We start from the raw sequence: 21,900 nt of genomic DNA, 5'->3' as shown, positions 1-21,900 counted from the left end.
ACCGGGCCGGGCGCGCTCGGCTCAGTCAGCACCTGAACTGCAGACACCCCGATGTCACTGGGAGAAGCAAATCAAAAGGATCCCGTGTTGTTTGACAACGATGGAAAGTCATTTCCAAACGATGGGAAATGCCAGGCTGCTCCCCGTGGCACGGAGGAGTTGTGCTCACAGAGAGAGAGCTCCTGGGCCCTGGGATTGACGGGAGCCCTGGGAGTGGTGCGGCTGCAGGGATGAGTGCTGACGGCACATCGCTGAGGTTTGCTCGGCTTTTACAGCCCTGCCGCCACCGCCCTCGTGGATGGCCGAGCCAGGAGCCAAGGAAAGGCTCGTGGAGGCTTGGATGTCGTCACTGGGATGCTCGAAATCCCGGCTGTAAATCTGGTGAAAGAAATAAACACCCGTCGCCCGGCGCAGGCTGCTCCTGCCCAAGGGTGGAGGGGGCAGGACCGGCAGGAGAAAAGCAAATGAGTCATTAATTCTCCAAGCGAATGAACCGGCTCCAGCGTCATGCAGCGCGTGGAAAAAGGCATTACCTATTAATTAATTTCAAGGGAAAAATTAGGAGATCTCAGAAACCTCTGTGGCAGCCGCAGTCACCAGAAATGATGTGATTATTTAGGGGCACAAGGTCAGTTGTGCTGAACCGCCCACATGGGGAGTTCCTGAGGATGCTGCTGAAATGGCAGAGGGTGGAAAAGGCAGTGAAGAGGAGCGAGCAAGGCAGACAGAAAGGGTGTCTTTGGGCGAGGTCCATCCTGGCCACTGGGGTTTGCTGTGTGGCAGCAGTACAGAAAACACCCAGCCATGAACATCAGTAACCATTTAATTCATTTTAGTGTCACACCCCGACATACAGCCAGAATTACACCTTGGCCCGAACCACAAGAAGTGACATTTTATACAGAAAACAAATAATCATCCTTTATTCCCCAGAGATGTCAAACCCAAAGAGCAAACACACACACAGAGACCTGCTAAATCTGATAAACACCCAAGAGCTAGGGGCACAAAACCCTTACAGTGAATGTAGAAAACTGTGGATTTGCTCTCTAAAAGTGGAACTCTGAACACCCAGCCCTGTAGCATTCTTCAAAGGCTGAAACTAAAAATTCATTTCTCCTTTTATTTCCTCTTATCTACAGAATGAAGTGCAGAGAATGAAATAGGGGAAGCCTTTGGGAAAGACACGCAACGATAACTTCAACATCGTCCTCAGCTATTCATAATTTAGTTAGAGCCTTATCCTTAGAAAAAGCAAAGACAAATTCATCTAAAATAAATTATTCATCCCCCTCTGGGAATAATGAATCTCTGCAAACCCATGTTCCCTCCTCCCTGGCTATGCAAAGTGATAACACATGAGCCATCCTGCACATGCACCTTGAGATAATCTGTCCTTGGGGAATGGCTGTTCAGAGCCCTGATGTGCTTTCAAACCGTTCCCTCTTTTGTCACCCAGTGTGAAATCAGAAGAGGAAATAAATGAGGCAACAGCAGATTTGTAAAACTGGAGTGATGAGAAACTGCTGTCCCTCCCCACAGGTGGTGTTACTGCTGCTCTGGAGGGACTGTGCTCTGCAGCTGAGCTCCCACACAGCCAAGGCCAAACCTGGAGACCCCTGAAAATAGACCCTGAAGAGTTTTTGTTAACATGACTGTTAGTGCACACCCTGCTGCAGCAGCAGCTGGGTCTGAGCAGCAGTACAGAACCTGACTGGTGAGGGTTTCATCTCTGTGGGCTTATTCCTTCTGCTCGAATTGTGTGACCAACTCCTGCCTGTTCACACACACTCACCTGCTGCTGTGCAAAGGGAGGACAGGATTTTACCAACCAGCCACCAAATTTGCCCTTCCAAAGCCACGAGGAGCAGCCCATGCTCAAGAGGGGACAGTGCTGATGCAAAACCAGCATGAGCCCAGGTTCTGCCTTACTCAAGGATTTCTCCTTTCACTTCCTCCTTCACTTATCCCAGTGAAACTCTAGGTTTGGGTAGATGGAACTCATACTCCTGGAGTCTAATCCCCCCCTCCCTGATGTGCAGCAGTGAGTATTACAATCCCTGTGAACACAGCCCCTAATAAATACAGTCCTAAGGCCTAAATTTGCCCTGGTGGGAAACATGACCCTCCCAGGAAGGCATCTGACAGCACGGTCCTTCCTCACCTGCCAATCTGGTACAGGGCTTCTCTTTCCTGCACGTGCAAGTGAAGCTTGAGTTAAATAACACAGGCACGACCGGTGGGTCTGCCCCTACACCCACATGGGGTTCAATCCTTGGGCCTTCCAAGTCCTCCAAACAGGGCACAGAGGAGTCTGGGCAGAAATCCAGCAGTGCTAACGACAAGGTGATGCCTCCCTGCATGGAGACTCCTTGAGGAAGCATCCACCCCTGCTCCACGCTGCCTCTGTGGCTGGCAGCCAGGAGCTGGGCCCCAGGAAGAGGGGCCTGGGTTATCCAAAATATTTCACCCCTGGTTCTCCTCCTTTCTGCACTGGTGCAAGCTGAAGCTCATAAGCTGAGGAGGAGAGGAAGGGCCTTGAAGGCTGAGGCTGATGCAAGGCTCCTGTCCCAGGAAGCAGCCCTGGCTCCCCAACATTTCCAGCACCTCTCCTTGCAGGGCAGCGAAGGTGCCAAAGGGGCACACCCCTGCTTGGGACACACCGTGTGGTGTGAGAACGAGGGGCTGATGCTGTTTGACACTTGCTCCATGAAGGGCTCTTTGTGGAGAGAGAGAGAGATGCTGGATGGGAACTCCCATCAGGGACAGCGGGCGAGCCCAGCACACGCCAGAGAAATAACAAGCAGCTGGAGCCGGGCTCTGCAGATGTCCTGTTTGGCCTTTAAACTGTAACAGCGACCCAGGCTGCCGGCTGGGCTGGCAGGAGGTTTGCCAAGGTGCAGAAGGCATTAATTCAGCCCTTTCCTCTTGTTCTGAAAAGGATTTGACTTGCTGTTTCACAGTGCTTTGTGCATGCCTGTCCTGGGAGCAGCAGGGAAATCTGCTTCGGGGTTCTCTCCTGGGCATCTCGTTGAGTCAGTGGAGCTGCAGATGCCTGGATCCCAGCTGTTAAAGGGTCGGGGCTTTTTGGTGGTGGTGATGGTACGGGGTTGGTTCACCCCTAATAAATAATCTATCAAAGGAACAGTTCTGCAGCAGGGAGTGAGCAGTAACACAGAACTCTCAGGCAAAATCCTCAGTGCTGCAGCAGGAGCTCAGCCAGGATAAAAGCTGTGACACCCAGTGTATCACGGCCAGACATTCTCTGAGTCCACCTAAACTGTTCCTGCAGCTGCTGGCTTCCAGACACCTCTATTTTCTCCACCATGTGGACCTGACAATGTCCTGGGTTTCACTCCTGCTAAGCCAAGGCCAAACACCTTGGTCAGATTCTTCCTTGGTCTGAAAGCATCACAGTTTATGATGGTTAAGAGATCACAGGGACAGAGAGTGACGGGACAGGGGTTTTCCAGCAGCACACTGTAAATCACAAGCCTGACGAGCTTTGCTCCCACTCACTGCAGCCAGCCCTGAGCCAGTGGAGTTTTCTCCTGCTCACTCAGAGTCTTTTTTTGATGAGTTTCTCCAGTTTCCGTATCCGGGAGGATTCCTGCTCGGGTGTGGGTGCACTCAGCGAGAGGGAGCCGGGGTTGTCCCCACCGGGGGGAGGAGCGGGGAGGCGCAGGCGGAACAGGTCCAGCATGCTGCTCTGCTCACTCCTCTTCAGGCCCTGCAGGAGCAAAGCACAGGGGAGGGAGGAGGTCAGAATTCATTGATCTGGCAGTGGATGTGCGTGGGAGTAGCTGCAGGAGAGCGCGTTTCAAAGCTCAACCTTGTTCACTCACCCAGAGCTGCACAAAGACCTCCGGATGATCCTGACACAACTGAGGTCAGCCCCAGGAGCCAGAGCAGGTAGGAGCACGTGAAGTGAACTGAAAAGCTTTTCTTCAGCAGCTCAGTTCTCTTCAGTAACTCTACTCTACACACTTCCAGATTACACTTGCCTTACAGTGCTTTTCCCACCCCCAAGCCCCTCTGAATTGCCACTGAAATAAAGTCACCAGTGATCTCATTGCAGCACTAGAGGATGAGCAGAAGCTCTGGACAGGTTCTAACCTTCATGTCAAGTATCTTCTGGAATGTGTCAGTGCTGCAGTCAGCGAGGAGCTTGATGTAATTGTCAACGAACACAACTGGGGGTTCATGTGGAGCCATCACCACCTGCCAAGGCAAGAAAAAAAGAGATCAGACAAATAATATGAGTTAAAACCATTGCTCAGTCAACTCGGGCAGGAAGTGACAGCAGGACTAGCTTCTAAAATAAAATGCTTAAGGAGCAAGAAAGAGACTGCATGTGCTGCTAGTAAGAGAGATAAGGGTGAGTGAAGCAGAGTACAGAGCAGGGAGGAGGACAGGTCTCTTTCAGCACAGCAGTGCTCGGACCCAGGGGGTTGTGCATCATGTTTCAGAGAGCAGCAGGACTTTGTCTGTGGCCTGTGAACTGGCAGGCACTGGCACACTGTCAAAGCTCAAGGTTTTATCTTGTTGCATGGGGAAGACAAGCTGGGGAGTCGCTCGGCGGACAAAGACGGTGCTGGTGGTGACACTCACAAAGTCCCCAGGGATCAGGCAGCCTGGACGCAGTCCAGACCCTCACTTTGGCTGCGTGTCCCTCTCACTCCTTCCTGCCTGGAGGCAGGACAGGCAGTGTGTCACAGGGGAATGTGACAACACTCTGTGGTTACTCCCTCCATCCCCAGAGTGGGTCAGAGCTCTCTGCTCTGCAGTCCTGCTGCTGCTGCTGCTGGCACGTCACCCACTCTGTCCTTTGGGTGCAGCTCCTCTCGTACACTCCTCTGGAGAGACTGGGATGCTGTGTGGGAACCCTCACTGACATCTGCCCAGGAGTGATGATGGAAGTCAGAAAAAAAAACATCAAAACAGCCTCAAAGCTGGAAAGATGATCCCTCATTGGTGTGATTTCCTTACATAAGCAGCGAGCTCCACGGAGAACAAATCTTTTGATAATGCTGGGCAGCAAAACCATCTTTCTGTGGAAGAGCGTGTGTGCGCGTGTGTAAATGCATGCACACACACAGGGCAGAAACAGCACAAGACCAGACTCTTCCCTGTCTCCAAAAACATTTCCATATGTTTCCATTGACCCAGCTCACCCCATACTGTATTCTGTCACCGAGACATTTCTTTCTTTCCCTGCACTTCAGACCAATGAAACATCATAGCCATGTATACACTTATAAATCCTTAATTTACAGCCCTTGTAAAAATCTTCTGCCAAGATGAAAAGCTGGAACTTCAGAGAGCGCAGCCAGAGGAGAAGGGAAAGAGCTCTGCGGGATGTGCACGCCCTGACGCCCTCCTCCCCGCTTGAATCTGAGCTTTGTGGGGCTCAGCTGAATGAATTTGTTCGTGCCATCCACGGGCTCAGTGATTCTTAGTGATTCTTCTCCTGAATTAGCTGCTCCAGTACAAGCCTGGGCACATAATTGCACTGGTGGTATTGTTGCATGTGAGAGAGGCATACAGTGACCAGTGGGCTCTGGGCTCCTGCAAGGAAACCTTCCTGCAGAAATACTGGTGGTCCACCAGGAGCAGGCACTTCTGAGAGCCTTTTCTTCTCTCCCAAACCTCAGAGATTGGTGCTGGCACCAGCCCCAAATCTATGTGTGGCTTACCAAGGCTCAGGGTGATCTATTCAGTCACTACAATTAACCAACCTGCCCCAAACGACCCTTCGGCCCCATCCCCACTGATCCCATGGGGCCATAAGGGTATCGCTGTTTGATTTCTGGTTACACTGACACAGAGCCCCCACTTGGGGCCTGATGTGCTTTGTGCAGCAGCAGGGCCAGCACGGGATGTCTGACACAGCAGTGCCACTGCTGCTGCACAGCCCGGGGACAGCAGCACTCCACAGCCTGCACTCCCTGCCCCAGGCACTCCCTGCACTGCTTTCATCTCCATCTCAATGAAGCCAGTGTGATGCTGAGGGCAGACAAATTAACTCCACTACTTTTCTGACTCACATATGAGCTCCAAGGAAAGACCTTCTCTGCTCCCGTTAGCACAACCAGGGTATTTTTCTTCAGGTCATTTCTATGAAAATTTAGACTTATTTTAATGTAGTTACTAACACCTCAGTCATCCTACTCCAAAAAAGCATGGAACTGGAGAACTCATTTCTGAATTTAGGAGGCAAACTCAGCTGTGACATTACCTTGGGCATGGGAGCAAAGCCACACTGAGCTGCAGGGGAGCACTGAGAGCTCGGGCTCCTCACCCCCCCTTGCCTTGGCTGTGCTTTACAGGAGGCTCTGCTGGCAGCTGCCTGTCTTGCCTGACCCCAGGTGCCACTAATTCCCTCCCAGGAATGTCTTCACAGCACTGCTGGTGAGCAGGGGACAATCCCATCACCCAAGAGGCTACAACCGTACAGCTCCCATGGCTTCTCCTGGGACCAAACCTAACTTCTTACTCCAGCACCAGTTGGGAAGGGGAGATTGCTTTGCTTGTTACTTTTCGTGAAGACAACACACTGCTTTTGGGTCATTTTCCAGGCACCAGGTCTGGAAAATGAAAAAGGGCTCTGGTGAATACAGTAACCCAGACATGTTTGCACTGGCTGTTGCACTAGACAGTAAACAGGTGACTCAAGCACGGCTTGGCTCCCCTGCGTGACGGAGTCTGCACAAAGGCCTGGAGTAACCTGAACTCCAGGGTTTGCCCCGAGGCAGACACGGATGCTAGCTCTGATTTTCACAAGCTCCTGAGGGAACCTGGTGCCCCAGCGCTCCTAATAAGCAGAACTCGAGCCCTTGGTTACCTTGAAAAACGAGGATGAAAACTCAAAATGCGATACTAAAAGAGAGCGGGGGCAAACCCAAGGCGAGTGAGCCAGCTCTGCAGAGCAGCTGGCAGCGCACCCGGACGGGCTCGCATACGTTCATGTGCAATTGCAGATCGCTGCATTCAAGGGAAGGGCCCCCTGGAATTCGCTCGCTCCGATTCCCAGTCCAGCAGTCTGGCTGGCAGGTTATCAAAAGTCTTGAGTTACCTTCAGGATCATTTCAGCCCGAGTCATGCCTTTCACCACTATCTTTGTGTAGCTGGCAGGAGCCTTCCTCACCACTTGGGACCCAATGGAGGGCAGATCCAGGAGAACCATCTTCAGAGAGTGAGTGTCCAGCAGCAGCTGCAATAGTTAATCACACTGTTATTCAGGCCCCTTTTACCAAGATCTAGTAGCTGCTATAATCCAACATCCTTAAAAGTTTAACACTTCTCACATTGGAAAAAGTCCTGGTATTTGGGACTTTTACCCACATAATGGCACTTGAGGAGACACAATCATCCGTGGCTGCGCATCAGCACCATGACTGATTTTAACAGAGCACTGCTCTGCTGGCTGGAAATAACTTATGGCAGCCCAACATCTGGCACATCAGGCTCGGATTTCCAGTCCTCCCCCTTGACAGTATAAAGAGAAACAGTCTTGATTACCTGTAGCTGTATCATGATTTAGATACCGAGGGCAAATGAACTAACACCAAGCTTCCCCCTGCACCCAGCCACCCACAGTGTCAGGTTTTCTGCATTTACTCATCCACTTGATTGGGGGTTTTTTCCTTAAAAACTGTGACACAACAGAGCTGCAATGAGAGCTGCTCAGTGTCCTGCACTCACCGGTGCACTGACACTCACAGCCTGGATGTTGTTTATTACTAGACCAGCAGATAAATAAGCAGCAGCCACAGAAATTGAGCCCAGACAGAGCAGCACTGTCTGATGACAAAATGCTGTGGCTAAAAGGCTTCTTAGAGCAAAATTACCCCAAATACCGCACTCCTCTGATTGAACAAAGAAGAGACAAGACCAGTGAAGGAAAGAAAGCTGAAATCAAGCTAGAGGAAGAACAGCACAATTTATTTACACAGCAGCCAGTGTGAAAGCCCGCTGGGCTGCAGACACACCCAGTGCATTTCCTCAAAAAGGGCTCTCAGGAGGCAGTGGAAGCTCGTTCTGGAGGGACACACAACACTGTGGGCACTGCAGAAGCCCCAGCAGTCACCACAACAACGTGAACATTTGTGGCACGGCTTCAGCACACGGTGGGAATTCAGTCTGAACACAAAGCACTGAGCGGCGGAGGAGGAGCGGCAGGTCAGGCCGGTTCCAATCTGGACCCCGTTATCTGTGGCAGCGTGTCCTTGCTGTGTGCTGCCTGCTTCATGGTTTGCATGAGAAGGACCAATGCAATCAATCTCATCCTGGGAAGCCAGGAAGCCACAGCACAAACGAGCAGCTCTGTGCACCCCAGGATGCTGGAGCCCGCTGTCAGCTCACGCTGGCATAGCCGGGTTCCTGCGTCTACGAGGGATCCCATAGATGGAAGATATTTCCACGGTTGGGGAATTCATATCTTTCCCACATAAACTCTCTTATGTCTAATAGGAGTTCTGCACGCTCTGCAGCCTTTCCCACAGGGGCAGCCCTCGCAGGTTTCGTCCCCTCACTCTGCTTCCCCCTGTTATCCGTTCCAGGTCCCTGGCATCGCTAACTCCCTGACAAAGCTTGCTGAGACAGAGAGTTGTTAAGTCAGAGAGACAAACACAAAAAGCAAAACCCCACAGGTCTCATTCCCTGCTCTGAACATCTCTGTAAATACCACCCTAGTGCCCAGATTTCAACCATGATTATTAGCAAACACCAGGAAAAGCTGTGGGTAGGACAGGGAAGGCCAGGAAAGCTTAATTCCCCAGCAACATTTGCACCAGGGGAGAATCTGGCATGGAAAGGTATTGGTGGGTGACCAGGGGGGGTTCAAAAGATGTGAAGGCAACTGGGGTCCTACATGAGGGACATGAGATCAGCTGCTGAGACCTCTGTACCCCTAACCCCAGAAAGCTGTGTCCCACTTCTAATCAGATATATTCACTGGGAATCAGGCTAATAAAAACTTTCTCAGTCTGCTTCAAAGAAGCAAATTGGGCCTGTTATTCCAATACAGGAATGTTAAAACCTTTTACCATTAGACACAAGCCCACTGCTGGTTAATCACTTTAGAAGCTTATTTAAAAAAAGTCTCCCTTTAATCACTCTCAGGTTATTGCTCATCACACAAGATGAACAGGCACCGTGCTTCACTCATTTGCTTTCCATTAAGGAAGAGGAAGGTTTTGATGTAAAGCTCCTGTTTCATTTTGCAGACACACACTGCTCAGACCCATCTTTGATGCCTAAAACCCAAGCAGCTTTGAAGGCATTGATTTGAAGTTCATGGCGGTCCCATTAGGGAAGATTCGGCCTTTTTTTTTTTTTTTTTTTTTTCCCCTTAGCCCACAGGGAAGCAGCTGCATGTGCAGGGGACAGATGAAACCCTGCCTCTCCCAAACCTCATCCTCACAGAGAACCAGGATCTCAGTCCATAGGCAGGAGTGGGAGATGAAGAGTCCCTGCCTCAATTTCTTGGACTCAAAAGCCATAAAACATGACAGCTAATGCACCTACTTGTTCTTACCTGTTCTGCACCCACCATGCTGATAGGTTTGCACTTGAAGAGATGGTTAATGAACTTGGGAATGAAGGAGCTGCAGAGGAGAGATACAAAATGACACAGTTACATAAGAGTATTTGCAGTCACAGAGTCTTCTGTGGTTTTGGTAAAACCAAACCAGGATGGCTTTCACAGAGACACTCCAAGTGCCTGGTTCCCAAGTTAATTCCAGACACGTTATGTACACTAAATAAAAAAATTCCAAACCCTAGGCTTTAATCCCTACTAATCTCAAAGTTAATTGAGAAGTTGCACTCTAGGTAAAGAAATTGCTATAACCTAGACAAGAAGTACTACAAGGTCAAGAACAAGCGAACAAGCTATTGTCCATAAGAAAACCAGCAACATCTCAGGATTAGCATCACTGTTCACAAGTGGAAGCATCTTGACTGTATCCAGAACCTACATTTTACTGCATATAAGTAATTCCATAACACGCATAATACAAACTGAACTTGAGGTCCAGCCAAGGCTGGAGGTCTGCTGGGCCCTGGACACTCACACACAGGCACTGGTCCAGGAAGCTCCTGGCCAACACAATCAAGACAAGAAAAAGTTTTGTGGCAAGGAAAACACCATTACCATAATTTACTGACATGGACCTCAGACTCAGAAAAATGACTATGGTGCATATACCTAACCAGGGAGAGCTTGGCAAGGATGGAAGCCCAACATCCCCCACGTGGTACTCCAGAACATCAGCTTTAGTTTTAATTCTTTTGCCTCTTGATTTTAGGCTTTGAGAGGTAGAGTTTCATTCCTCAGTGGAGAAGCAGATGCTGCCTTCCAGCTGAAGCACTGCCTGAGCACCTGCAGGACAAGCTCCAGCCCACCTGCTCTACCAAGGAGCAGCACCAGGAAAACTCAGGAGCTGAACGAGAGGAGAGGGGTCAGCGTGAGAGGCACAACCTCTGTCAGGACCACACCACTCTGGCTTGTCTTGTTGCTGCCCTGTTCTTTAATGTACTCTGCTTCTTTCACATGCCCTCCTTTGGCTGAATGCCTACAGGGCTCACGTTTCCAGGACCTTGTCCATGACCTGGTGGCCCATCTTAGACTTTAATGGCTCTGTGCTAAGCTCATATCAGCCAGTTTTCTGTCCTTTTGAATGAGGCAATGTTCATGATGATGATGATCTAAATTCAGCCTGGTTTCCCCTGTGCATCTGTTAAGCTATCTATTTCCTCCTCACAAAGCAAGGAGCACGGACGGCATCTTGTTTGTCCTGCCACCTGTTTTCCAAGCCAGGACATTAATTTTTCGCCCTTTCTCATGGAAGGATGACAAAAGTGCTACTCAGGCAGGGAGCATGCCAAGCTGCTGAAATGGTTCAGGGAAGAGCCCTTCCAAGCAAAGGCTTCTTCTCTTCCCCTTCCCTCAGACACAGTCACTACCTCTCTCAGTGAATCATTTTATCCTGGACAGGTGTCAAGGAGAACAATTTCAAACTACTGTTGAGAACCAGCTACTGGCCTGCCCCAAACAGCTTTGAATTTGGCCACGACAGAAACAACCTTGGCAACAAAATGCAAAGAGGAGAAGGAAAACAAGCCCTGTCTCCTCTTGCACAAAAGCATTACAGTGACAATTTAACCTGTTTTAAAAGTTCATTTTTCAGGTGTACAACTAATTCCCAGAGGGCAATTAGAGAGTGCTGAGCACAGCTGGAGCTCAGGTGATCCTACAAAATGATCCATTGCCAGCGGCTCTGGATGCAGCAGTCGCTACAAGCAGAACAGTGCAAGAAATAAACTGTGCCTTTGATCTTGCAGGTAGGTCCAACTGTCCCTCCCTCTGCAAGGTCAGGCATGGAGCTAAAGCCCATGTTGGGTAGGAGAAACAGGGTGAGCCTTTCCTTCTGCAGGGGAGTAGATCGGCAGACAAAGGACCCCTCCTCTCTTTTTTTTTAAATCTCCCTTTCTACATAACCACACAGTCTCATATAGAGAGCACTCTGTCTTCCATGAAACAATTCCCAGGCCCCTTTGGATGGCCACCCACAATCAGTGCAGAGGGGTAAAGCGACCTTCCATCCCCACATGCCTGTTATTTCACGCTGCCTTATTGGAAACAGCTTCCCACCTCCAGCAGGACAGACAAGACAAACCGTTAAGAGCCAAGGGCAGCTCCGGAATTTCTTTTTCTCCCCCCTTTTTCTTTAAGTTTTTTGACTAGCAGAGACCATCAAGAGCAGTTGCACTTAACAGAAAAATGCACTCGAGCCTCTTGCCTCGGCTGGACTCGATGCCTGGCGCTCTCAGGCAATCCTGATGTGAATAATACGTGCATGTTCAGTGCTAATGCTCTGCACGAGGTTTGTGCTCTGAATGCCTTCACTCCCTGCACATTCACAGCTAGACTGGATGCCAGAATTCATTTACAGTTTCAGCTATAAAATTGAACCCAGCAAACCCTCCATAGAAGCAGACAAGTCCCCAGTGTAATAATAAAGCATTGCAAGACAGATGAGGAACCTAAAGCAGAGAAACCACAGCATCTGAGAGGCTCCCATCCAACAGGAGTGGCTCTGCCAAAGCCTGCGTTTTCCTAATCCCCTGCAATGATGATGCATCAAACACAATGCCTTGCTGAACGAGGCAGACAGACATGCAACCACAGTCTGTCTGTCTGTCCGATGGTAGATGGACAGGAGATCATTTGAAGCATTCTGGTGTTGCTGAGTCACTGCAGCTGAGGCGAGTTTTGCTCTATGCCACCCTCCAAAGATGGTGATCAGCCTGAGATCGGCCCTGAAACCTCCAGGAGCCTCCTCAACAAGACCTTCTTCCACCAAACTCCTCTCACTTTTGAGGCTGGAGCAGCTGGAAGGACCCTGCTGCAGCACCCACCACCCTTGGCTGCTGGTGACGGAGGAGGTGCACCCCCGGCCAGGGGGAGAGCTGTTTGCTTTTCCTGCCTCTCAGTTCTAATCTCTTCCTCATTGAGGTCAGGTCACAGACTTCCCCAACACATCCTGGCATAGCACAGCCTCGGCTCCACCGCTGTGGGTTTGGATTTCGAAGGATAAGGTGCAGTGAGAGCAGAGCCCCCCACCCTGCCTGCAGTGCCTCCCGGAGAGCCGCTCGCCCTCCCGAGGGAGCGAGGGCTACACACGGGTCAAAACAAAGCGAAAAAAAATGACAAATTAGGTTAGAGGATTGATGCCATTTCTGATGGCCATTTTTCTCCTTTCCAGACTTGGCTCAGGTCCCGCAGTTTTAAATTTAGTGACTTTAGCTGCCTTCTCCCCTGTGGTCCTGTAACTCAACACTCGGGTTTTATACAATCCATTAGGGCTGAGAAAGTGGCCGCTCACAAAAGGCACAGGCATTAACATATGGAGAGGCATAGTGCTTGTTAAAAGGATTTTCGGTGTTGTGGGGCACACAAAAGGCCAGGTATTTATAGTGGGCAGGCCAGCATATTCCTTAAGAATTCAGGGCCTCGAAAAATACAAATATTTGCATTAAAATGGCATAAGCATTTTAAGGAGACTGGTGCTCCCTTATCACTGGGCAAGTTCTCCTTAACATCAAGTTGTACAGATCCAACAAAAACAATCTTTAGGAACCCAATCTTCCCTTCCACACCTGATCCATGGCACAATGAGTTCAGGGCTGTTGTCTTAATGTGCTGTAGATCAGAGCTGTAGTTGTCTTAGAAAAGGTTTTGAAGAGGAGCAGTGGTTTCTGTGCTCATGGAACAAGCTGTGATTAAGGCTCTCAGACGGGAACTTCCCTCAAATGGGAGAGCTGGGCATTTCATCTGGAGTTTACTTGGTATGTGCTTAGCAATAAAGTTAAAAGGGAGGCAACTAAGCTGAGGTATTAAGAGTGTGCTGTGAACAGCTGAGTAAATGGGGTTTTTTATTTACCACCGTGTGACATAAAATTCAAGTGTAACCGCACAGAAGGCTTTCATGCAATAAATTTTCACTGAGACAGCATTTCAAACAGTGATTATGGGCAACGTCATAATATGATTTATCAGTAACTGCTCCTTAATGCAAACTAATGAGTACCCCGAGACAGAGAGGGGGGATGAAACTCTCCGGCCAGCCTCCCTGCTGTGAAAGTTTACAGTTCCCAGGAAGGCTGCTGCATCCCGCCCTGCTGAAGCTCCAGCCTCAAACCCACACAGTAACTGCCAGGCCACCCAGCTTATTTCAGGGTGATTACCTTATTACAGATGAATGAAACGTTAAGGTATTTTAGAGTGACACATGACACGCACGCCACTGCTCACAAGTCAACCGGCGCAGTCACATGCGACACCAAAAGCAGCAGCTACAACTGGCAGAGTCCTCCCCAGGGTTTTTCTTGGGGTGTTGCCATGTGAAGCTCAGCTGGCCACAGGCAAGCAGGGAAAAGAGCTCGAAGTAGCTTCCCAAAGAACTGAATTTTTGTTTCAGACAGTTTGGATATCCGAGAGATGCTGGAGAGCTGCATCCTGAATCCAGAAGCCTTTCTGTCTCATCTGCTCAACTTTAAGTGACTTGCCAGGAAGACACTCTAATATCCCTCAAAATTTAAATGTGTTTTCCCCCTCCTTACTGAGCTATTTTTGCAAAGAAAAGCAGCTTTTAGACTATGAAGGTAGAACATACTCCTCACACATGCCCTCCTTACAGTGCTGTAGCTGTTACAAATGTTATTTTGAGGCAAACGATGCACTAAACTCCTCAGTACCTGGAAGCCCCACAGCTTCTTATCTCTGGAAGAAAAGTAGGTTCCCACAAGAAGAGTCATGTCTACAGTCAGATACTCAAAGTCTTTTTAAAGATGCCCGACCCAAAACCTTCTGTACTTGGCAAACGCCAGACTGTGACCATCACACTGTTTTATGGGATGGTTTAGGCACACAAACTGGTAACTTACTTTGCAAATTTTATACAGAACTGAGTGAAATACTTTCTCGTGGAGGCCAGGTTGTCACGGATGATGGGGACGTTCTGCTTGATGTGGAGAATCACCGAGGTGACATAAGGACTCTGGTCACCGACGTGCTCCACGTTCTGCCACTGCATCTGCACGAAGGGGAAAAAACAACCAAAATGACTGTTTAATTCATTAAGATTCAAGCAACAGGTAAGGGAAAACTGTACAAACTTCCTGCCAGAAGATCTCTAAGGAGTCATTAAGAGAACTGCCCCTGCAATTCACCACCAAGGTCAAGTTCTTCGTCACTGCACTGATTGGGCAAAACCCTTCCAAAACAAGACACAAAGGGAACCCAGAACAGCTTTTTTTTTTCCACCAGAGAAGAGAGAGATTGTAACCAGCAAACTACACAAACAGGGACCACAAGGCTTAAAAAAGCTTTTGGAGCACACCAGACTGCTTTAATATTTAACAGTTTCCAGTTTGCCGGGATGAAGTGCCCATATAAATCCAGATTACAGGCATTTAAGAAAATATCTGCAAGCTTGCAAAGTCTGGATTCCTGTATGGCAGCCAAGACTTTAATGCTGGTGAGACTGATGACAGATAGATGGAAGAGGTAGAAATAGTCTTAAAGTCCAAAGCACTGCACACCAGCATAGCTCACTGAAAACACTGCTGGGTGTACAAGCCAGGATGCCCAACTTCAGCTCTTCCAAATACATGTAAAAATACAAAACAAGAAGAGTTACTCAACCTCCCCTTTTGTTTTCATTTATTGTCAGCAGAACTGCAACAGAACAGCCCCTGGGAGCCACATGTGTGGCTCACTTGACTTTCTCTGAGCCTTGTCTGCAGCACACAGGGTACTCCCAGTGTAAGTCATGTGGAAAAACAAAAAAAAAAGAAGAGGAGGCAACTGGGTATGGCCTGGCAGAGTATTATGTATATAACAGTGTCTCACTGAGGAACATGAACATCCAGAAAAGCAGACTCAGTTCTGCTACTGCTCAGACACTAGGCACTCTGCAATATTCTCAAAATATTGCAAAAATTCTCCCAATAACTGGAGATCTCTTCCTCGTGTTGGAGCTGAGACAGAAGGAAAACACATAGGAAATTAGGAGAGGAAACTGGGAACATGTGGAAGATGAGCTGCTTTTTTTTTTTGAGGGGCTGTCTGACCTCAAACTTGCTTTCTCAAATTCTGGATTTTGCATATAAAGTGGCTTTTTTTTTTATTCCCAGTTTTAATTTAATTTAATATGGCTACTTTGCCCACTGCAACTCAGCTGACTCAATTCCATCCAAACAACATGCGACTTAGTGGGAAAGAGAAGCCAAATTCTTTGCAAAACCACAGCGTCTGAGTCTACACACGTCCTACCAAAGCTGTCTTTATTCAAACCAAACCAACCAACCCCCAACCTGCTTATCTCTCATCGGTGAGGAGCTACAAGGGATATCTTTCTCATCACCTGCTTCACTGGTTTTTACAGAATCACAGAACATCCTGAGCTGGAAGGGCCCCACAAGGATCACCGAGTCCAACCTCTGGCCCTGCCCAGGGACACCTCAACCAACACACCATCCCCATTCGAGTGGGAACGGCCAGAAAGTGGGAAGGGACTGCTGAGCTGAATTATTGCACCAACAATAAAACAGTAGCTTTTTCATTTTGTTGGGTCTTCATTCCAAAAGCAATACTTTACAACCAAACCTTTAAAACATGAACAGTAAAAATAATCCTTTGTGTGTGTGTGTGTGTGTGTGTGTATGTGGGTGTGTTTCACCCGAAAAAAAAAAAATAAATAACAACACCCAGTAGCTGCAGTGAAAGAAATAGCACACATACTGAAAAGTCATCAGAAGAAATATGAGCCCAACTCTGCTGGTACAGCTTTGTTCCCGTCGTTTTAAATTTATTCCTCTTTTTCCCCTCTTCCTATGTTTTTCCTGGGATATCCACATAGTTTACATACACAAACTGAAAAGGAGTCCAAAGAACAGGAGCATCGAGGCCCTGCCTAAAGGCACCTGCACACTGGGAGGACACAGAATGCCTGCAAGGGCAGGACCTGCGTTTGAAGTCCTGGTGCCACCTTCAAAGCTGGTTCTCACAGCAAAAACACGGCCCTGCCAGGGCTTTAGGGCTCTTTCTTAAAAAAAGAGGGGGAGAAAAGAGAAACCCTGAGCAAAACTGGGGGGGTTTGGCATTTAACAAGAGCTGTGCTACCTTCTGGGAATGGTGAAGGCTCAAAAGCGCTCCTGGCTCTGCCTGATTGTGGGTTCCCATGTCCCCATGCCCATAAACACCTGGCAGAGCCAACTCAGGAACCATCAGGTCCCTCCTCCTCGTCCAGCACTGATATGGGTCTCCAGCAAAGGGGCTGCTTCGTGACTGAGTCTCCAAGTGTCCCCATTCCTGATAGCATCCCACTGCCAGTTTATCCTTACAGGCTCCAGACTTACAGGGCCCTTACAGGGCACGGGAGCATCCGTAACCCAGCCAGCACCTGCTCCCTTGACCTTGTGTTGCTCCCACAGGAAGAGGTGGGAGGGGAGAGGAAAGCCAGTGGGAGCTGCCAGGAGCAGATATCGCTGCCTGAACGGGTCCCCCCCCCCACCCCGTTCTCTGACACGAGCTGGGCTTTGCACTGTCACATTCTGCGCCATGTTTTGAGGGCTAAAACGCTCTCCTGGGGGCTTTTAATTAGCAGCTGGCAGCTCTGATTGCTCTGCTCTCGGGGTTTTCCGTGTGTGTATTGGAGAAATGATTAAAGCTCCGTGTTCGAGCGCTTGCTGTTGTCCACTCGGCTGTGAGGAAGCCGGGAATTGCAGCTGTGCCAAAAGGTTTTTAGCAAAATATAAAAGAGCCAGCAAGCGATCGACATGAGTCACTAAAATGTACCTCCAGTCCCACTTACAAGCACGGTTTCACCTATAAATCGATGCTTAATTCAGCAACTCAATCAAGCCTTATCCAGTGCCACCCATATAAACTTAATTGGGGCAAAAATATCCTGTGCAGGCAGGCTAGCAGCTCCCTCATCCCAGCAATTAAAAATGGAGCACACCAGGCAATGTAAGTGCCTGTTACTGATCAGGACAACACATTCACGGGACTCTGTTATGCAGAATACCACAACAGGGGTTTAGGGCAAGTTCTTCTTCTCCCACCCATATCCCAGCTCCCTGTCCTACAGCCACATTTTAATTGTTCTACACCTGCTCTGAAGTTTGAGTAAAGATTATCACTGACAAATTTTGTAATACGGGGCCTTCTCGTCATTTGCCATTTCTTCCAGAACACACAAGGTAGAGAATCGTGGAAACTGAGCCCCATTCCCAGCTGAAAGCAATATTCCCGGTGCCGTTTGCTGGGTTAAATCTCTCGAAGTGGCCTGCAGCCAAAGTGGATTGAGAGGTTTAAGTATTTCATAATTTACCTCTGTAGTTCCTGAATATATTTGCAAGGAGAAAAAAAAACAAAACAAAACAAAACACAAAAGCCAGACTCCAACAAAGGACTGGGAATGTTCAATCCTGAAGGACACCAGAGTGAAGTAAATGAAAAGAAGCTAAACAAAGGAAGAGCCCTAACAGAGAAGGGTCTTGAGATAGCAAAACTGGAATGGATCATCCTCAGACTCTTTATTCCTCTAACAGAGACTGAAATTTTACATTTGCAAATACTAACTCTGCATTTAAATAATTATATGCATTTCTTATTCAAATGTCATAGAGTAACAACTCAGCCCTGAAGGGAGAAGAAGGGTGAAGGAAAAATCTCTTGCACCAAATCCAGGTCTAATAAAAAAATCACATAAAAGCACCTCTGTCTGATGCAAATAGTGGAGTGTGTGCACAAGTGACAAGTATTTATTTAGCTAATTTCATAACACTTAACTTGTTTATATATCATCAGTCCCATCACATGTGCTGCATTTTACCAGTGTTCCAAAGACAAAAATAAATGGCCTACCAGCTGCTGCTTTCTCAAGGTTGTGGTTTACTTGGGTATAAACAGCCAGAGCTAAGTGATTCAAATATTACCACACTCTGTAGGTCCAGGAGATCTGAGGAGCTGACACGGCACACCTGAAGCGCCGAGCCCTTCCTAACGGTGTTATTTTCCTGGGCAAAAAAATCCTCTTTCCATTTGGAACCTGTACAAGCTCTATTACCAGCTGCATTCCACTTCAAATATTAGCTGGGGGTGGCTGGGCTAGTTACAGCTGGAACACATCATAAAGCAGAAAGCTATTAAAATTCATGGCAGCGAGACAGTGTGTTGATCCTACAAAAATGGAGCTCTATGTTTAATATTTCTAATTAAAAAAAAAAAAAATTGTTCAATCCACTTTTGTTGTCTTCACCTCTGTCTAAAGCAGTCTGGGTTTTCACAATACTTTGGCAAGAAAACACAGCTCTGCATTTCAAACATATAAAAGCCAGCAGTGTAACTGCAACAAAATCCTTAAGCTCCAATCATAGGGGCCTCTCCAGGAATGGCTCCATATGTCCTTGAGAGGATCACAGAAGCAATAAGGCTCAACCTCAATTCCATGTCACCTTTTCAGTACCTCCATTTTAACAGCAAGTAAACACCTTGCCAAGGAAGACAAAGGGGAGAGGCAAATGTGAAGGTGTATTCGAAATTTTATGCTAACAAAAGTTTCCCCCAGTTTTAAATGCTCTCGCTGGCATCAGGAGTGGAAAGAGAAAGCCTTGTGTATTTACTGAATGTATTTCACTGTCTGTGTGTTTTAATGTGCTGCAAAAGCCTGAAAGCTCTATTCTGAATAATAAGAGGCTTTGGAGTGTGGGATATATTCATAAATACAGCAACTGCTGCTCTCAGAAGCAAGAAATCAATATATGGTTAAATCTCAAGGCAGTGTAAAAGGATATATCAACAGTGAAATCAAGCAATCACAAGCACACAACAACTCCACATGGATCTTAAGGCAACCTCTTCCCAAAAATCCCCCCCCCTACCTTGCTCATAGCAGTCAGGGCAGGGTCACAGGCTGCATCCAGGTCCTGCACTAACAGCTGGATGCTGTTGGAGATCACACTGCAAAAGAAAAAAAAAAGAAAAAAAAAAATCAAGCAGGAGTTTCAGAATCATACTGAGTAACTGAGTGCCAGAACTGGAGCATTTGACTGTGAAAGGAGGGAAATCATCTACTGGCTGACAGTAGCACTGTGATGTGAACACACATGGCTACAACATGTACTGAAAAGAAGCTGGGAAGTTCTGCAGGGAGCTACAGGATGGGCTTCAGTGCAGAGAGGATGTTTTTACAGTTGACCTTTCTCTGTTTCGACACGTAGAAGGGGCCGGGGATCAAAGGTGACAGATGAGGAAAAGGAGAAACCCCTGAGTACCAAGCCCAGACTGGGATTCAGCTTCGAATTTAATCCAGTCTGCATAACACCAACATTTTATTGTCTCTCCATTTATTCACAGTCAATATTCTACTGCTTACAGGAACTTGCAAGGAGGATTTTAAAAATCACATCTGTGAGAGTTCTGTGTCTCCCAAGTGTGAAGATGAAGGCAGATGTCTTATTTACACTATGTCTAGGACTGCAGCCATCCATTGTTTGAGTTTCTGAGACATATACCAGACTAAAGGACACATTAGTCAAACACATTTCTCTCATTTCCCTCCATGCCCCTTTATTCTTTTTTAAACAGCACGATATTGCTCAGAGACATATTTAATGGCACCAGATTACGATGTGCATAAAGGTGCAACTGATCCTAAAACAACAGCCAAGAAGCAGCAGCAGCAGCTCAGACCACCCTCATGGGCACTGAACCAGCACTCACGCTGCAGACAGCTTCTGCTAGAAGCAATAACTGACTGTGTTTCACTAAGTGCAGTTTTTAAAAACAGTGTAAACTTTAAATCTGCCGCAGATGCCTGTTTACAACCCCAGGATTATATTTGCAAGAACTGGATTTTACTTTTGCTCTTTCTCAGGATGGTAGCACAGATGAGAATCACAGAGCTGTGAGAAATCTGACCAGTGCTTCTTCAAACCATCTTTTTGTCCTCCCCCTCAGTGTCTTTGTGAAGTTCTGGATGCTACTCACTGTTCAAAATATTTTTAAGTGTCCACCTCCTCGCTGAGACATGGTCTCACCCACACTTAATTATGATTTGTGTCTTGCTCTTCACCATGACCCAGAAAGTTTGCCTGTTCTCTTTCCTACAGCTACAGCACATAACAGGGTGCAAAGTGAAACACTTCCTTCAAAGCAATTAATTTGTTTGTAAAGGCAAACTCACCCAAAATCAGCTGGAAAAATTAGTGTGGGAGACGACGTGACTACCGGCTTCAAGTTACACGATCTAAAACTTGCATTGGGTTAAAAAAAGCCCGTGACTGTTTCTGCTGGTGCCTCTGCTTCTGCTGGGCACTACAGAATTTAGTCCCTTGGGGGATTCCACCAGCCCAAGCAATGCCAAGGGAGCCAGACTGAAATAACCACCCCGTGGGCACAGCTGACTCCTGAGGGGCACCTGCTGCCACTGACCGAGGGAGGGAAGAGTTGTGGTTCAGCACCAAAACGAAACACAAGGCTCTGAGTGGATGGAAGGTAACTCCATCAATGGTGTGCCCACGTGTCAGGAGTCACCAAGCGCAGGCTGTCACCCAAAAACTACAAGTTTGCAAACAGGGGGAGAACCCCATTTGTCTGCCCTTGAAAATAAACCCCTGCTGTGGAGGGGTAATGGTGCAGCAAGAAGGGTGTTGCAAACACAAAGGATCACGACATGCCAAGAGGGCTTGGATCCTGGTTCTGCAAGAAGACACTTCAAATCATCAGGGCAGGAGGTGGGAACGATGGATTTCTGGATTTACATGTCAATAACTTCTCTTCTGTTGAACTTCAAGAAGAGCTCATCGTTTTTCCCACATTTCCTACAAAAACCTCTTTGCCACCCCAGGGTTAACCCCCCCCACCACCTTTATACACATTTGGGGTTGGTTCTGCACTCCCCTTTCCATGAAAGGAGAAACAATTTTCAGGGTGCATAAACAGTTTTATCACTTACTTTATGGCTGTGCCTAACAAGACATCAAATCCCAAAAGAGACAACTCGTTTGATGCTGAATGAGTGAACGCCAGAGAGGTTTATAGCTATGACTTACACTGACAGAAGGCTGGGCAAAGCACTACACTGGAACAGAATGAAAGTCAATTAAAAAGCCTTTCTTACAAGATATATCAGCCCTGTCAGCTTGACTTTAAAGCTGTCCAAAACAGCAAACCTGAACTGTATATTAAATAATTTCCTAAACACATCATATTGGCTGCCTGAGACCAAACACCTCGTGAGGCAGCCACTGAGAACCGAGGAGTGACTCGAGGTTGCTGGTTCCTGCTGACAAAACTCACCCTCCACTTGTCCACGTTGAGAAAAT

General features: G+C 47.9%; 1 protein-coding gene across 1 annotated transcript in view; it reads right to left on the bottom strand.

The window, feature by feature from the left end:
* Positions 1 to 805: 805 nt before the first annotated feature.
* The window catches only part of VPS53 (VPS53, GARP complex subunit), a 62,143-nt gene continuing 41,048 nt past the window's right edge, over positions 806 to 21,900 (bottom strand). The window contains exons 17-22 of the mRNA XM_027903321.1: positions 19,456 to 19,534; positions 14,452 to 14,600; positions 9,539 to 9,608; positions 7,076 to 7,213; positions 4,117 to 4,221; positions 806 to 3,730 (exon numbers count right to left, since the gene is read on the bottom strand). Coding sequence (XP_027759122.1) covers positions 3,560 to 3,730; positions 4,117 to 4,221; positions 7,076 to 7,213; positions 9,539 to 9,608; positions 14,452 to 14,600; positions 19,456 to 19,534 — 712 coding nt within the window. The 3' untranslated portion in view covers positions 806 to 3,559. The remainder of the gene's footprint in view (positions 3,731 to 4,116; positions 4,222 to 7,075; positions 7,214 to 9,538; positions 9,609 to 14,451; positions 14,601 to 19,455; positions 19,535 to 21,900) is intronic.

This window comes from Empidonax traillii, unplaced genomic scaffold, assembly GCF_003031625.1.
Source record: "Empidonax traillii isolate 1590-97213 ecotype Southwest subspecies unplaced genomic scaffold, ASM303162v1 scaffold957:size654520, whole genome shotgun sequence".
NCBI classification, from domain to species: Eukaryota; Metazoa; Chordata; class Aves; order Passeriformes; family Tyrannidae; genus Empidonax; species Empidonax traillii.
This window is presented reverse-complemented; position numbering and strand designations above follow the sequence as displayed.